Here is a 16,859-nt window from a genome sequence, read left to right on the forward strand (position 1 = left end):
AAAAGGGTCATATCTTTCAAATTTTTCTCTCTAATTTCTACATATTAATTAATCTTATGCACTGGATTTTGAACTATGGAAACAAATTTTATTTTTGTGTTTAGTCAAGTAAAAACACTATGTAAAGGAAAACTCCAGACAGAGTGAAACTCCATCTCAAAACACCAAAAAAAAAAAGAAAGAAAGAAAACTCAGAGAATGCGAACTTGCTATGCAGTTTAATGTTGATTCCAGAATATATCCGTTGCATAGGAGGAGGGCAAGGCATCCATGCTAGCTAGTTGAAATACAAGTTGAATTTGTAAATTAAGGAAATCAGGGTAATCCAGACCTCACCGTGTAAAGGAAACTGAACAAGAAATTTAGGATGAGTTTGGCATAATTTGTAGTACTCTAATCAGAGGAATCAATGCAATCAAAAGCACATTTTTATTCACACTAGTTGGAGAGAAATGTCCAAATCAAAGTTGTAGCCATACACATTTCCAATCAAATTTCTCTGGTGATTGGCACCTCAAATTACACTGCTTGTGTTGAATGCATGTGAGATTACACATGAATTAGCCTGGCATGCTGACTCATGCCTGGAATCCCACCGCTTTTTGAGGTCAGGGTGAGATTTAGGTGGCGTGGGGCAGGGTGGGGAGACATTGGGGCAGGGTGGGGAGTCATTGGGGCAGGGTGGGGAGAGATCGGGGCAGGCTGGCTGGCACTGCAGTTGATCACATCTTTATTCTCCCATGCCGCTTTTTGAGTGTCCTGGATGTTGGTCTTGTACGTCTGCCTGTGGTGACTCCGAATCCTTCCGGGGATCGGCGGGGACGTTTAGCGGGTAGGGGCCCCTCAGCTCTCCCCCACCTCCATTCCTGGGGAGGGACCAGTCGGAGACTTTGGCTGCCAGCTGTGGGTAGGGAACAGCTGCTTGCTGCAAGGGCTGCAGCATCCTTGGGCTGGGTGTCCTCCCATTCCATGGGGGAATCCGAGGAACTGCGGAGGTGGTCTTTCCCCAGCACCTAGTACATAAAGATTGATCCAAAAAATCATAAAACAAACAGATGACCTTTTCTACTTACAGGAATAAGATAACATTTTACAACTGTCAAAGCAAGCGATAAATCTTGAGGACAACAATTTCAAATGGCATGAGAATAATCACAAGCTTCAGTGAATACTTGGCAAACAAAGTGATAAAACTAGCCCAGTACAAAAACTTCAAGAAACACAATGTCTAATAAAACCACACAGCCTTCACCCAGCCATAATATTAGGTCAGTGAACCAGAAATAGACTTTTGCAATATCAAACTCCTTTCAGTTCCTTCTTTCCCTCAGCTCAACTGCTTCCAGGGGGGAAAAACGTGTCTGGGCTCAAACTCCATGATGGCGGAGACACTTAGGGGTCTCTACACTGGAGTGATCCCCACACTGGGTCAGGCTTCCCAAAGGGAAGGACGCCTCCTGCAGGGCTGTGTGCGCTGGGCACTCCATGGCCCTTGGAGTGGAAACTCACAGGCACCTGGGCCTTGTCAGCCCTGTTCATTTCTGTCAGGCTCCTGCTATGGACATTTCCCTTTAAGGCCCTAGGACTGCAGTCGACGGAAGCGAGGTTTCCCTGAGTCTCCAGGGGCCTCGAGATAGATGCTGCTCCCCCACTGCTACAGGGGCCCCCTTTCTCCTCCTCCTGCCCCTGGGTCTCTACCTCATCGTCCACTTCCATCGCTTCCAGCTCTTCTTCCGCCGCCCCCGCCTCCGCCTTTGGGGTCTGGCCCGGCGCTGTCCCCACGGTGTTTCTGCTGCCTGCAAAGTTGTGTGGAGGCAGCACAGGTTTCTTTCTCAATGGGGGCCTCCAGACCCGGGGAGGAGGGTCCCACTGTTGGTTGCTGGAGCTCAAGATCTTGCAGGTGACTACTATGCAAAGTCGAAGACCCGGCTCGGGGGACAAGGTGAAGCGATGAGAGTTTAGCCCTCCCGGGGCAGGCGCATGCGCAGGAACTGCGGGGTGAACCTGGTGAGCTGAAGAGTCTTCGTGGACATTAGGTGACCATGGTGGGGCAGGCAGACGCGCAGGAACTGCGGGGTGAACCTGGCCGGCTGAAGAGTTTGTGTGGACTGGAGGTGACCCTTGCAGTTGCCACTGCTGCTGGAGCCTGCGGTGTACCCAGGAACAAAATACACTTAGTAGAAATATAAAATAAAAAAAAAAGACGAAAGAGAAAAGAAAAAAGAAAAACACACTTAGTACATTTCCCATGTTAGGAAAGTTGTGCACAGACCAATACAATGGTCAGAAATGGAGAGGGTAGTCCTGAGTCACCCACTAGTCTGTGTCCGGGTGGGGCACCGGGCAGCTGGGCTCTTATGACATCTCAATGGGGCTGGTGACAGAGCAGGGCCGGTTGCCTCTCCGGGGGCTCAGACACACCCCTTCCCCTCTCCGGGAGCTCGGACACACCCCCTCCCCCTCTCCGGGAGTCTGGGAAAAAAGCCCCATCAGAACCTACCTGATACCATTTTGTCCCATCCAGGCCCCACTCCCTACCTACCATTTTGTCTTCTGCAGGCCCCACTCTGTGCCTGCCATTTTGTCTTCTGCAGGCCCCACCCTGTGCCTGCCATTTTGTCTTCCTGCCTACTATTTTGTCCTATCTGGGCCCCACTCCCCTCCGTTTTGTTCCATCCAGGTCCCACTCCCCTCCATTTTGTCCCACTCACCTTGGGCACAGCCAATCAAACGCCTCCACTCCCTATAAAACCCCGTGCCTGAGAGGAGTCCACACGACTTCTCCAGCCCCTCCTGTCCGGACCGCAGAACCTCACCCGGGAGCCTGAATAAATTTCTTCGCATTGGATTATCTTCGTGCTGGCCTCAGTTTCTTCATTTCAAACGTGCAAATGAAAACCATAAGGCACCGCTTCACAACCACTAGGAGAATTATAATTAAACAGTCAGAGAATAACATATGCTAGCAAGAAACTAGAACCCTTGGCCAGGCCCAACACTCATGCTTGTAATCCTAATATTGTGGGAGACAAAGGCAGGAGGACCACTTGAGGTCAATAATTTGAGACCAGCTGGGACAACATAAGGAGACCTCATCTCTATTAAAAGTAAAACTTAAAGGCCAGGCACAGTGGCTTATGTGTGTAATCCCAGCACTTTGGGAGGCCAAGGTGGGCAGATTACCTGAGGTCAGAAGTTCGGGACCAGCCTGACCAACATGGAGAAACCCCATCTCTACTAAAAACACAAAATTAGCTGGGTGTGGCGGTGCACACCTGTAATCCCAGCTACTCGGGAGGCTGAGGCAGAATTGCTTGAACCCGGGAGGCAGAGGTTTCAGTGAGCTGAGATCACGCCATTGCACTCCAGCCTGGGCAACAAGAATGAAACTCCGACTCAAAAAAAATAAAATAAAAATAAAACTTAAAAACTTAGCCACGGGCCAGGCGCAGTGGCTCACGCCTATAATCCCAGCACTTTGGGAGATTGACACTGGTGGATCACTTGAGGCCAGGAGTTCATGACCAGCCTTCCCAACATGGCAAAACCCCGTCTTTACTAAAACTACAAAAAATAGCCAGAGATGGTGGCACACACCTATAGTCCCAGCTACCTGGGAGGCTGAGGCAGGATAACTGCTTGAAGCTGGGTGGCAGAGGTTGCAGTGAGTCAAGATTGCACCACTGCACTCCAGCCTGGGCACCACAGCAAGACACCATCTCAAAAAAAAAAAAATATATATATATATATATATATATATATGTATATTTACCAGTTTATAAAAAACGGTTGATCCAAATTATTTTTCTGACAAAATGGAACAAGATTAAACTTTAAGAATTTTTAAAATAGGCAACCTTATAAAGGTTGTGAACCAACTTTTGGATAACACAGTTTAAATCAGTTACCAATATACTGGGTTGGATAAAGAATAGTTAGTTGTGAGGCCTGGTGCGGTGGCTCACACCTATAATCCCAGCACTTTGGGAGGCGGGTGGATCACGAGGTCAAGAGATCGAGACCATCCTGGTCAACAAGGTGAAACCCTGTCTCTACTAAAAATACAAAAATTAGCTGGGCATTGTAAGGCTGGTTGCGTTGCGGAGACCTCGGACACAGCCCCTTCCCTCTCCGGGAGCTCAGACGCTCCCCCCTCCCTGACGGAGAGCTTGGACACACCTCCTTCCCTTGCCGGGAGCTCGCACACACCCACCCACCCCTCTCCCCGCCAGAACCTACCTGATAGCATTTTGTCCAATCCAGGCCCTACTCCCTGCCTGCCATTTTGTCTTCCTACCTACCATTTTGTCCTATCTGGGCCCCACTCCCTGCCTACCATTTTGTCCTATCTGGGCCCCACTCCCTACCTGCCATTTTGTTCCATTCGGGCCCCACTCCCTGCCATTTTGTCCCACTCACCTTGGGCACAACCAATCAAATGTTGTGCCCAACGTTTCAGTGTATGAAAATTCATTCACAGTATGAATCACTGTGCTCAGCCCCTCATTGGGCTTTTTATTTCCCCTCTTCACCTTCCCTATCCTTGCTGTGGGCTCTTTTTATTCATTTTTAAAAATTAAGGTGTTATTTATATAGAGTAAAATTAATACCTTTCAGTGTACAGTTCTGTGAGTTTGACAAGCATCTGTAGTTATGTACACCACCATGATCAACATACAAAACAGTTCCATAACTTCAAAAAATTCCTGGCCGGATGCGGTGACTCACGCCTGTAATCCCAACACTTGTGGGAGGCTGAGGTGGGCGGATCACCTGAGGTCAGGAATTCGAGAGCAGCCTGGCCAACATGGTGAAACCCTGTCTCTACTAAAAATACAAACATTAGCTGGGTGTGGTGGCGTGCGCCTGTAATCTCAGCTATTCAGGAGGCTGAGGCAGGAGAATCACTTGAACCCGGAAAGTGGAGGTTACAGTGAGCCGAGATCTTGGCATTGCACTTCAGCCTGGGCAACAGAGTGAGACTTCGTCTCAAAAAAAAAAAATCCTTCATAGTCAGCGAACAGCTTTCTGTTCCTGTAGTTTTGCCTCTGTTAGAATGTCATATAAATGGAAACATATACTAGCCTTCTCAGTGTGGTTTCTTTTACTCAGCACAAAGCATTTGAGATTTGTCTAGTTGTGTATATCAGTAGTTTGTTCCTTTTATTGTTTTTGTTTTGAGACAAAGTCTTGCTCGGTCACCAGGCACCAGGCTGGAGTGCAGTGTTGCAATCTCGGCTCACTGCAACCTCTGCCTCCCGGGTTCAAGCAGTTCTCCTGCCTCAGCCTCCCAAGTAGCTGGGACTACAGGCGCATGCCACCATGCCCAGCTAACTTTTGTATTTTAGTAGAGAGGGGTTTCACTGTTTTGGCCGGGATGGTCTCGATCTTTTGACCTCATGATCCATCCACCTCGGCCTCCCAAAGTGCTGGGATTACAGGCGTGAGCCACCGCTCCCGGCCCCCTTTTAGTGTTGAGTGGTGGTTCATTGTATGGATGTACCAGAAGATTTGCACAGTTTCTAGTTTGGGGTGATTATAAATAAAATCACTATTAATATTCACGTACAAGTTTTGTGTGAACATAGATTTTGCCTACACTTGGGTAAATAGCAGTGGAATTTGGGTCATATGGTAAGTGTAAGTTTAATTTTGTAGAAACTCAAAACTTTTTCTAAGTGGCTGTCTCAGCAGCAATAACCAAGACACTCTAGTTGTTCTGTATCCTCTTCAGCATTTGTTACTTTTGAAAGCCATTTTAAAAGGCAGATTTCAAATTTTAATTAGGTCAATATTGAGGGTTTATGTTACTAAAACTGTGTAAACAGACCAGGTGCAATAGTTCATGACTATAATCCCAGTACTTTGGGAGGCCAAGGCAGGAGGATCACTTGAGCTCTGGAGTTCAAGACCAGCCTGTTCAACATAGACTCTGTACCAAAAAAAAAAAAAGAAAAATTCAGAAAAAAATTAGCTAGGTCAGACATAGTGGTTTATGCCTATAATCCCAGCTTCTTGAGAGATCAATGGAGGAGGATTGTTTGAGCCCAGGAGTTCGAGACCTGCCTGGACAACATTGGGAGACCATGTCTCTTTTAAAAAAAAAAAAAAAGGCCGGGCGCGGTGGCTCAAGCCTGTAATCCCAGCACTTTGGGAGGCCGAGGCGGGTGGATCACGAGGTCAAGAGATCGAGACCATCCTGGTCAACATGGTGAAACCCCGTCTCTACTAATACAAAAAATTAGCTGGGCATGGTGGTGCATGCCTGTAATCCCAGCTACTCAGGAGGCTGAGGCAGGAGAATTGCCTGAACCCAGGAGGCGGAGGTTGCGGTGAGCCGAGATCGCGCCATTGCACTCCAGCCTGGGTAACGAGCAAAACTCCATCTCAAAAAAAAAAAAAAAAAAAAAGCTGGGTGTGGTAATTAGCTGGATGCCTTGTAATCTCAGCTACTAGAGGCTGAGGTGGAAGGGTCACTTACTTGAGCACAGGATGTGGAGGCCACAGTGAACCGTGATCACGCCACTGCACTCCAGTCTGGGCAACAGAGCAAGACCCTGTCTCAAAACAAACAAAAAATGTAAGCAGTAGTCCCATTTGAATCATGATTTTGGTTTTTCTTCTTTTTAATTTATTTTGTTTTTGCTGCATCTATTATATAATTAATTCATCCAAGTTTTCTTCCAGAAATAGAAATATCTTTGTAATACGTTTAGACAGATCAGGATATTTATCCATATGATCATTTTCATGGAGACATATCTCAGAGAGCCCTCCATCTCATCTCCCTGATTCTAAGTAGACAGGGTGCCCTTGAGGTCTGCTGCCCGGCTGTCCTCCTGAGCTCTCCATTCACTCTTATGCTGGGGGGCTCTTCCCTGCCTGTTGTGCTGGGTCCCATGTTATCTTCTATTTCCTCTTAATTTTAGTGGAGTACAACCTCCAGTTGCTTCCTGAGGGGTAGTCTTGAGACATTTATGTATCCGAAAGGTCTTAATTCATACTTGCATAGCACTTGGCTAGGTATAGAATTCTAGATTGGAAATATTTTCTCTCAGATTTTGAAGATCCTCATTATCTTATAGCTTCAAAGGTTGGTATTGGGAAGTTTGATGAACATTGAATTCCTGAAGCTCAGACTTTTTGTTTATAACTCTGGAAGTTTTTAGGTTCCACTCTTTGTCCTCCATGTTCTGCAATTTATTGACAACAAAATCTGGGCTGGGTCCCCTTCATCCATTGTCCTGAACACTTGGTGTTTCTTTCTCTGAGAAATTGTCTTGACTAAAAAGAAACTTACTTGAATCTCTCCCTGTCCCCTAGTCTGTTTTCTCTGCTGCCTCTTTCAGAGACATCCAAACAACAATTTAGCTGTTGGAGCTCCTGATCTCTTCTCTCTTGTTTCTGGAATATGAATATATATATATATATATATATATATATATATATATATATATATTTTTTTTTTTTTTTTTCATTCCTATTTATTTATTTATTTTTTTTTTAAGATGGGATTTCACCATGTTGCCCAGGTTGGTCTCGAACTCCTGACCTCAGGCAATCCACCCACCTCGGCCTCCCAAAGTGCTAGGATTACAGGCGTGAGCCACCACGCCCGACTTTTATTTTCTATTTTTAAGGCAGAGTCTCTGTTGCCCAGGCTGGAGTACAGTGGCACAATCATAACTCACTGCAGCCTCATACTCCCAGACTCAAGTGATCCTCCCACCTCAGCCTCCCAAGCAGCTGGAACTACAGGCATGTGCCACCACACCTGGCTAGTATTTTAATTTTTTGTAGAGACAGGGTCTTCTTATGTTGCTCAGGCTGGTCTTGAACTCCTAGACTCAAGCAGCCCTCCTGCCTTAGCCTCCCGAAATGCTGGGATTACAGGCATGAGCTACTGTACCGAGACTATATTTTTATCAAGAATTAGTGGTGGTGAGTGTGTGAACATTTTATTTTAGAACCTCCTGTTCTTATTTCATGAGCAATTACAGATTTTTTTTTTTTTTTGAGAGTGTTTCACTCTTAATGCCCAGGCTGGAGTGCAGTGGTGCAATCTTGGCTCACTGCAACCTCCACCTCCCAGGTTCAAGCGATTCTCCTGCCTTAGCCTCCCGAGTAGCTGGGATTACAGGCGCGCACCACCATGCTCACCTAATTTTTGTATTTTTAGTAGAGATAGGGTTTCTACACGTTGGCCAGACTGGTCTCGAACTCTTGACCTCAGGTGATCCACCAGCCTCGGCCTCCCAAAGTGCTGGGATTATAGGCGTGAACTACCGTGCTTGGCCCAATTAGAGTTTTTAAGTTTAGGTTTTGACAGTAGATCTCACCTCAGCCTCTCTCTCTCTCTGTCATGAAGCCCACAGGGGAGACTGTAAGGTCAGTGTGGGGGCTAATGAATAAATGCTACATTGTGCCCACTCAGGTGGGTAAGGGCTAGGCACTTCTCTTCCCCTGGAGTGGGGTGGCTGTGCTGGGTACCCTTGGCAGACACAGTAAGGGGGACTGCACCTGGAGAGGGTGGGCCAGTTGGGGAAGGACTGCTCGGCACTCATAGCTGTGTGTCACCCCTGCCACTTCCCTCTGCAGAGACACAGGAGGGGGAAGAAGCCAGCCTCTGAGGTAAGGCTTCCCCTCTGGAAGGCCCTGGGCTGGGGCTCTCTCCTGTCGGAGCTCAGTTACACACAGGGCGGGGAGTCCCGGGGTAGTGGCGGGCCCCCTCCAGGAAACTCAACAAGGTTACCACAGCTCAGCTGAAAAGGAAGAACGTCCCAGAACTGTGACACCCTAGTGTGAGAACATGAGGAGGATGAGATGTTCTGAAGGTGGTTTTTTTTTGAGATGGAGTTTTGCTCTTATTGCCCAGGCTGGAGTGCAATGGTGTGATCTCGTCGCACTGCAACTTCCGCCACCCGGGTTCAAGCAGTTCTCCTGTCCAGCTCTCCCGAGCAGCTGGCATTGCAGGTACACGCCACCACGCCTGGCTAATTTTTTTGTATTTTTAGTAGAGATGAGGTTTCTCCATGTTGGGCAGGCTGGTCTCAAACCCCTGACTTCAGGTGATCCACCCACCTCAGTCTCCCAAAGTGCTGGGATTACAGGCGTGAACCACTGCACTTGGCTTCTGAGGCCTGTCTGCCCATAGTCCACCCTCTTATTCCTCCTGCAGCTCATGACCCCCAGGGGACCTGGAGGACTGAATGATGTTGCTCCCCAAGGAGGAGGCTGCCATCTTGTCTCAGGAGGGAGAGCAGGTGAAGTCCCCATGGGAGGAAGCATCTAGCCCCACTCCTGCTGAGCAAGAGGTGGCAGGGACCCCAGGCTGGGAGGTAAGGACAGCCTGGGGCTTCAACTGGAACATCTCCAGCATGAGTCCAACTGAGCAGGCAGAGAGGCACTGCTGGAGGCTGGCTCAACCCGGAGACGAGCAGGCCAAGCTGCCATTTTAGGGGAGCGAGGACATCTGTGCGGAGCTGAGAGGCAGCAGCCATGTGTGAACAGACTGGGTCTCATCCTGGCCTCCCCTGACTTCATGTGGACAGAGCCTGTTTCCCTGTCTGTGCAGCACAGAACCTGTCTGATCTCATTGCTGGGTCCCTCTTCTTCCTGCCAGGAAAATAAACAGGTTCCAAAGGAATTTGCTGCATCTCCATCTGGTAAGACCGTGGGCCCAACATGCTAATCTCAGTGACTGCTAGGGTCACAGAGCCCCCAGCCCTTTCCCACCTTCCTGACCTGGGGAGGGGAGGGAAGCAGCCTAGGAGTCAGGTGTCTTGACCTTCCCGGGAGCCTCCCTGGGTTGGCAGGAACTCCAGGCCACTCCACTGAGCCGGCTGCATCCTGTCCTTTCACCACAGCTGACTGGCCCTCCTGGGGCATCTCAGAGGGAGGGTTGCTCCCAGCAGGGGACTTAGAAGGCTGCCGGTTTCTACTTTGTAGAGGCCTCTGAAGAGGACAGTAATGAGTAAAGGCCCTGGGACTGGGTCCCATGCTCGTGACAGAGCTGGTTCTCAGCCTCCGACATCCCCAAGACTCAGAACCGCAAAGAAAAAGTTTCCAATAAATCCAAGAGCTGCTGCTGCTGCAGGCTCGGCTGCCGCCTTTCGGGGCCTTCATCTTCAGACAAACCCATTCTGGCCTCATCCACACTCCATGTCCTACAGCTGCAGCAACAGCACCTCCTGCCCCCAAGCCCTGCCACCACAGTGGACTGTCTCTGGAGTGGCCCAAGGGGGCCCTGGCCGGCCTTCTGACTCAGTGCCAGGGGACAGACCAATGTCCCTTGACAGCTGGGCTGCACCCTGGCATGAGGGCATTTACAGAAATGCTGGCAGGAACCACTGTCAGGGAGGCTATAGGGTCCTCTGCCAAAGGAGGCCTCGGGTGGCTTCTCAGAGTGTCTGGTTCTCTGCTCCGGGCTGTTCCCTAAAATGGTGTGCCCAGCCCAGCCAGTTGTGGTGCTGAGGACAGACGGGGAGAGCGGTTCCTACCTTCTGTGGGGACTTCAGCTCCAGACCAGCAAGGGCCAAAGCCCCAGAAGGCAGAGCAGAAAGACAGGACTCAGGGCACCTGAAGCAGCCTTCTCACTGGCAGAAGGAAACAGAAGCCCAAGGTGGGGAGGGGCAGGCCCAGGGTCACATGGGGCAGTGGCAGAGCCAGGACTAGGGTCAGAGTCTCTAATTCTCAGCCACCCACGCCACCACCTCCTCTATTCACCCCAGTGCCTCATGGGTCCAAGGTTGCCCCTTGTTCCTAGGACAGGCCTGTTGTCCACAGGGCTCATGCACGGCCCTGCCTGACCCAGCCAGCGGGAGGATGGCCCTAAGGTCGGAACCCAGACAAGCGTCCTCCTCAATCTCCAGCCTGGCCCCGAGTGGAAACTTGTCACTGGTCAGGCGTCTGGACAGCAGCATCCTTGAGGACCTGGAGAGGTGGCCAGTCCTGTGGTGAGGTGACGGAGGGTGATGGCTCAGTCCTGGGCTTCCATGGGTCCTTCCCAGGGAACGGTCTGGCAGCTGCAGACTGAACCCTGGCACAAAGCTCCCTGACTCTCCATGATTCGTCTTTTATTGTGGGGTGTCGTATACGAAGGGAGGTCACTGTTGTGATGGTGCTGGTGGGACCGCTGCCCCTGATGTAGGGTAGACTGAGTCGGGCCTGAATTGTGGGCCTCCAGGCTGAGTACTGCCCTCTCCACCACACCCAGGGCTGACTGACACCTCTAGTCAGCCCATTCTGGCCCCTTCCCTAGATGCTGGGACAATGTACAGTTCGTGTCACCAATTATCTGGGCAGTCAGTCAGAGATGGGTCAGTGGGGGACATGGGATTAGGGGCAAGGCCAGCTGACACATGCTCAATCTCCACACACCCCTGTCTCAAAAACACGGCCAGGCCAGGTGCTGGGGTAAGCAGGAATGAGGCAGGGGTGGGGCTGCCCTCGGGAGGCCAGGAGGCCCATCACAAGGCCTGGCAGGGACCCAGGTTGGAAGTACCACATTGCTTTATTGCACATCAGGGCCCCTGGCTAGGGAGCAGGCTGAGGACTAGGTACCCTATTCTAGCGGGGCACAGCACAAAGCTCATAAGGGGAAGGAGTCACCAGGAAAGCAAAGACACCATGAGTGCTGGGCCGGGGCTGTCCGGCGGGCACGGAGAAGCTGAAGCGCTGCAGCAGGCAGGTGAAGAAGAGGAAGAGCTCCATGCGGGCCAGGGGCTCCCCGAGGCATGCGCGGCGGCCTGTGGGTAGGGGAGGGGCCTCAGTGAGCCTGGGTCCCGGGCGATACCCCTGCAAGACTCCACAGAAGGGCAGGGAGCCGAGCACCCTACAGGCACCTGCTGAGAAAGGCAGGAAGGCCTCTGGCTTCACAAAGCGGCCCTGGGCATCCAGAAAGTGTTCGGGGTGGAAGCGGAAGGGTTTCTCCCAGTTGGCCTCATCCTTCAGCACTGATGACAGGTTGGTGAAGAGCGTTGTCCCCTGGGCAGGAGATGCAGGGCGGCAGTGGGGACTGGGCTCTAGGATTCTCAGACCCCTGCCACCAAACACACGGGGGACACACACTGCCTGGCACACAGCTGGACTCTACTAGTTCTTCACCTAAGAAGCCCCTGGGCACCCACTCTGACCCTATAGCAGGTCCCAGTCGTCACATCTCCTGGGGGTGCCCACGCTGCCCCCTCTCCCTACAGGTGTGGGGTCCTCCAACATTCTGGCGGGTCCTGGTCTGTCTTCCCCACTAGACAGGCTCTTGATGGACAGGATAGCTCTGACTCCGCCGTATGCCCCACAGTGTGGTGGCTTTGAGGTTTGTGTGGCCAGGGTTCCCAGACTGGGCCCACCTGGCAGTGCCCACACTGCCCCCTCTCCCTAGGAGTGTTGGGTCCCCCAACATTCTGGCAGGTCCTGGTCTGTCTTCCCCACTACACTGGGCTCTGGATGGACAGACCGGCCCTGACTGTGCTCTGCACCCCACACACAGGCCGGACAGTCAGTGTGGTGGCATTGAGGACTGGCAGGCCAGGGTTCCCAGATGGGCCCACCTGGCAGTGGCCACGCTGGGGCACCCACCAGGGGCTGGTGCTGAGCTGGGTGAGGAGGGCCCCAGGCCTACCTTAGGGATGAGGAAGCCCCGCACTTCAATGTCTCGGGATGTCATGTGGGTCACACCCAGGGGGACGATGTCCCCAAAGCGCTGCACCTCGTGAATCACAGCAGTGGTGTAGGGCATGCGAGTCTGGTCACCCATCTCTGGTCGCCGCACCTGCCCTATCACGTCATCGATCTCCTGTTGGACACGGCCTGGGCAGACATGCGTCCCCACAATGGGTTAGCACCCACGGGACTGGCCATGATGCCCTCCTTCCTGCCTCCCGTGTTGGAGGAGGTCAGGCTTACAGGAGCCTGGCCAAGCCTGTGCTTGGAGCCCCAGGTGTCCCAGCTAAGCTCAGAGTACCTGCCTGTACCCTTCCTCCCTTGCGCACCCCCTGCCCCGTACTGGGCCCCAGCTGGGCTCACGCTGCACATCTGGGTGAAGGATCATCAGCAGGAGGCCCCAGGCCAGCGTGATTGAGGTGGTCACCATCCCAGCAGAGAACAGATCAGCCACCACCATACGCAGGTTCTCATCATTGAAGCTGCTTTCAGGGTTCCCCTTGGCCTGAGCAGGGCCGAGAGGGTACTCAGGAGACAGGTCAACCCAGGTGTTGCTTGCAGGGTGATGCACCAGCCCCAGCTTTTGCCTGGCCACTCATTGCTCTCTGGACCTTCAACCCACCATCCCTGCTCCCCACCCTCGCAGCCACTCCCACCTTCTCCATCTCTGCCAGGAAGGCTTCAGTCAGGTCTCGGGGTGGCTGGGCTGGGTCCCAGGTCATCCTGTGCTCAGTCAGCAGCTCCTCCAGCTGGGCCAGGAAAGCCTTTTGGGAGGGTAAGACCTTGCCAGCCAGCCCCGGGATGCGCAGGAGGACAGGGATGGCATTCAGCACCTGCACTAGACACAGAACGGGGTCTCAATTTCTCCTGTGTTCTGCCGTCACCTGGACCAGTCTCAGGCCCCAGCCCTCTCCAGGGAAGACCCAGGGCCTGCCTGTCCCCACCGCTGACCTCCCAAGTCCCTTCCCAAGTGCCAGCCTCCATGTTCTCTCTTCTTACCTTGGGGCTGGCAGAGGAGAAACCTAAAATCAAATTCTCAATGTGGACAGGAGGCACAGGGTCCTTGGCCTCTCTTGGTGCCCCCTGACCTGGAACCCCTGATCCGTGCACACCTCTTCCACGACTGTGTCTGAGATTTCCTGTCCTCCTCCAGGCCCTTCCTCTTGCAGTGGGCTCTCCTGGAATGTCCTTTCCCAAACCCCTCTATGCAAACCCTGCTCCTTGGAAGCCCGCCGCAGCCCGGGAATCTCTCAGGAGCTCACCCTGCAGACGCCCCACGGTCCCTGGCTCCGCACCTCGCGTAGGAAGCTAGACTCCTCCTTCAGTCCCTCCAGTGTTAGGTCCAGCAGCCTGAGGAGGCAAGGGTCGTCATACTCGAAGCGGCGCCTGCAGGTGAGGGAGGCGATCACGTTGCTCACCGCTTTGTCCAGGAGGCCTCTGGGGCGAAAGGGGTGTCCTGGGGGCAGAAGATGTGGAGCAGGGCTCACTTTTCCCGTTCCCTACCTTCCCAGTTCCCGCCTTGCACCCCTCTGGCCATCACCCACCGGCGTGGTCTGCGAAGGCAGCACAGAGGCAGGCGGCCTCCTCAGTCACCCACTGCTCCAGAGACTTCTTGCCCAGCCCCAAGTTGCGTAAGGTGGACACGGAGAAGCGCCTCTGCTCGCGCCAGGCGGGGCCGTAGCGCGCCAGGAACACCCCTGGGGACCAGATGGACACGTGAGCGTGGGCATGAAGGCCTTGGTCCTGCCCTGCACCGCCCACTCCAACCTTGCGCTCCCTTTAGTCTCTCGCACTGCCTTGCCCCGTCCAGCTGGGCACAGGGTCCGCTCTGCTCATGCACCTTGCTCGCCTGCAATCCCCTGCCTGGGGCAGGGCTTGCCTCCCTACTTGGCTCTGCCTGCCCTGACCGCCTTTCCACTCAGGGAAGATCCCGCCGGCCCGGCCCCACCCGCACTGAGCCCGCAGTACATGCGCGGCCACCCAGACACCCACTTCAGCTGGGAAAGGCGCCGGCCCCGCCCACCCGGCTCCAGGCGGTTCTGGGCAGTGGCCCCGCCCGCACGCTCGCACCTCCCCAGATCAGGTGGTGTCCCCGCTGTCCCCAGTCCACTCGCTGGCCTTTCTGTGTTTCACATCCACAACCCCGAGCCCTCTCGGCCCAGCTGGGGCTACGGTTACCGCCCACCCGAGTCCCGCGGAAACGCAGTCTGCGTCCCCACCACCGCTTGCCTTCCGAGCGGGGCCCGAAGCCCAGGACCTGGTTGATGGGCACAGGCGGCCGATCGGCGGTGTCATCACCGCGGGTCACCAGTGCCTCACGCACGGCCTCCAGCCCGTTGAGCACGACCACCGGTGTCCAGGCCAGCTGCAGGCTGAACATGTCCCCAAAGCGGCGCCGCAGCTGCACAGGGAGGGTCAGGGCCTTAGTCAAGCCAGGGTCCCCCCAGACTGCAGGTCCTAGTCCCAAGTGAGCCTTGGGCCACCCTCGGGGCTACCAGCAGTGAGAAGGTGGGAGGAGGAGACCCAGCCTCCTGATCCTGGGGCGGGGATGGGGGTCACAACTTCTATAATAGAGGAACTCAGTTTGGATGTCACCTGGGTATGACCTTGCAAGAGTGACCGAAATTGCAGACAGGCCCTAGTCAGCATCCCATTTCACAGATGATTGTCCATGCTGGTGAGCAGTGAGGCCGGGGAATGCAGAGTGCAGGCTTGAACCGGGTCACTGTACCCCCTTCATCCTTGGATCCTGATTTAAACGGCACTCAGGACCCTGACTCCCCTCCCATTCCCAAGTCCTTTCCTTCTGGTGTCACCAGAGGGGACTTTGTGCTCCAGAGTCTATGCTGCCCAGTGGGCTTGCACAACCACTGCCAAGTCCAGCCCCACCTGCAGGCCCTTGCCCTACTCTTCCTTGGCATTTGGAAAAGCTAATCCTTCAGGCCATGTACAAATGCCCTCCCCCAGACGTCCCCCAAACCTGCTTCCCCTTCGCAGCCTGGCTTCTGGTCCAGCCTGCAGCTTCACCCACCACCCATGTTTGCTGCTAGTGAGGGATGCTCAGGACCTCTGCCGCCCTCCAGGACCTCCTCCCTCACCTGGTTGAAGCTGTTTGGTGTATTCTGGAAGTCCACATGCAGCAGGTTGCCCAGCCCGGGCAGTGGCATGGGGCCAGGCGGGTAGCGTGCAGCCCAGCGTTGGCGCCGGTGCATCAGGTCCACCAGGAGCAGGAAGATGGCCACTGTCACAGCCAGGGGCACCAGTACATCCAGCCCCATGGCTGCCTCGCTGCCCACTGAGCTCCTCTGGACACACCTGGCACCCTCACCCCACCAGGCACAGAGGACCAGGCAGGACACTCAGCACACTGAGTGGTGACTGTTCCCTTATAAAGGGAGCTGATGATGGCCTTTGCCCTCTGCTGTGAGCCAACCTGCTGTGCTGACTGTGCTGCCAGTGGGTGCAGGGTCAGGCCAAGGCACGTAGGGGCCGCACCAAAGGTCCTTGTCCCAGCTGTTTACCCAGGGTAGGGCGGTGGAGGGGCCTGGTGGGAGAAGTCACTCCTCCCAACTCCCCAAGCCCTCACAGGCTTCTGGGATAACCAGGGTCTCAGTGGACCCTGCCATCCACCTCCCTGCTAGGCTCATGTGCCCTTATGTGGTCACAACCCCTCCTCCAGAACGTGGCCTTGCCCTTTCCTCACCCCACCTGCCCGTTCCAGAGTGGCTTTCACCACCCTTGTCTGTCACTGGCACTTACCTGGGGCCTCGGGAGTTCATGATGATCAGAGGCGCACAGGCCTGGTCCCTTCACTTCACACTCCACTCTTGACATGCACAGATGCTATGCACAGGCCTGATGGTACACACACTTCTACACTCCCAGACTCTTGCCCCCTTGTTTGCATGTACAGGGACGTATTCACACACTCACAAAACCACCCACTCACAGACAATGCTCACATGCACACAGACTCACACTCAGAGCACATGCATTCTCTCTCACACCACACACACACACACACCCCCACCCACCCAGCACCAAGTACCCTGCTTCTCAGCCATACCTGACCCCTCCTGTCCAGAGGCTGCTCCCAGTAAGGCTCAAGGCTGTCACCTGGCTCCCAACCCAGCCCACATTCCTGGACTCCAGCCTGGCCATGGCTTCTCGCTTGCAACAGGGCTGTTCCCAGAACTCCC

General features: G+C 53.7%; 1 protein-coding gene across 6 annotated transcripts; it reads right to left on the bottom strand.

The window, feature by feature from the left end:
• Positions 1 to 203: 203 nt before the first annotated feature.
• Positions 204 to 16,028, bottom strand: LOC135271267 (cytochrome P450 2D19-like). Of its 6 annotated transcripts, XM_064368150.1 has the most exons (14): positions 15,759 to 15,942; positions 14,890 to 15,061; positions 14,205 to 14,357; positions 13,956 to 14,116; positions 13,317 to 13,493; positions 13,024 to 13,165; positions 12,620 to 12,807; positions 11,844 to 11,985; positions 11,628 to 11,747; positions 6,482 to 6,557; positions 2,712 to 2,922; positions 2,005 to 2,146; positions 1,699 to 1,796; positions 204 to 1,013 (listed from the first exon to the last, which is right to left on the bottom strand). In XM_064368150.1, exons 1-11 carry the CDS (start codon positions 15,936 to 15,938, stop codon positions 2,880 to 2,882), a joined length of 1,554 nt encoding a protein of 517 aa, XP_064224220.1. In that variant the 5' UTR covers positions 15,939 to 15,942; the 3' UTR covers positions 204 to 1,013; positions 1,699 to 1,796; positions 2,005 to 2,146; positions 2,712 to 2,879. The 6 variants fall into 6 exon arrangements, with proteins under 6 accessions (XP_064224220.1, XP_064224219.1, XP_064224223.1 ...); XM_064368149.1 differs by having other exon boundaries at positions 2,005 to 2,922; XM_064368153.1 differs by lacking the exon at positions 6,482 to 6,557 and adding an exon at positions 8,161 to 10,950 and having other exon boundaries at positions 2,005 to 3,275.
• Positions 16,029 to 16,859: the final 831 nt, after the last annotated feature.

Source organism: Aotus nancymaae, unplaced genomic scaffold (assembly GCF_030222135.1).
Source record: "Aotus nancymaae isolate 86718 unplaced genomic scaffold, 86718_ANA_hifiasm-v0.15.2.pri h1tg000076l, whole genome shotgun sequence".
Taxonomy (NCBI): domain Eukaryota; kingdom Metazoa; phylum Chordata; class Mammalia; order Primates; family Aotidae; genus Aotus; species Aotus nancymaae.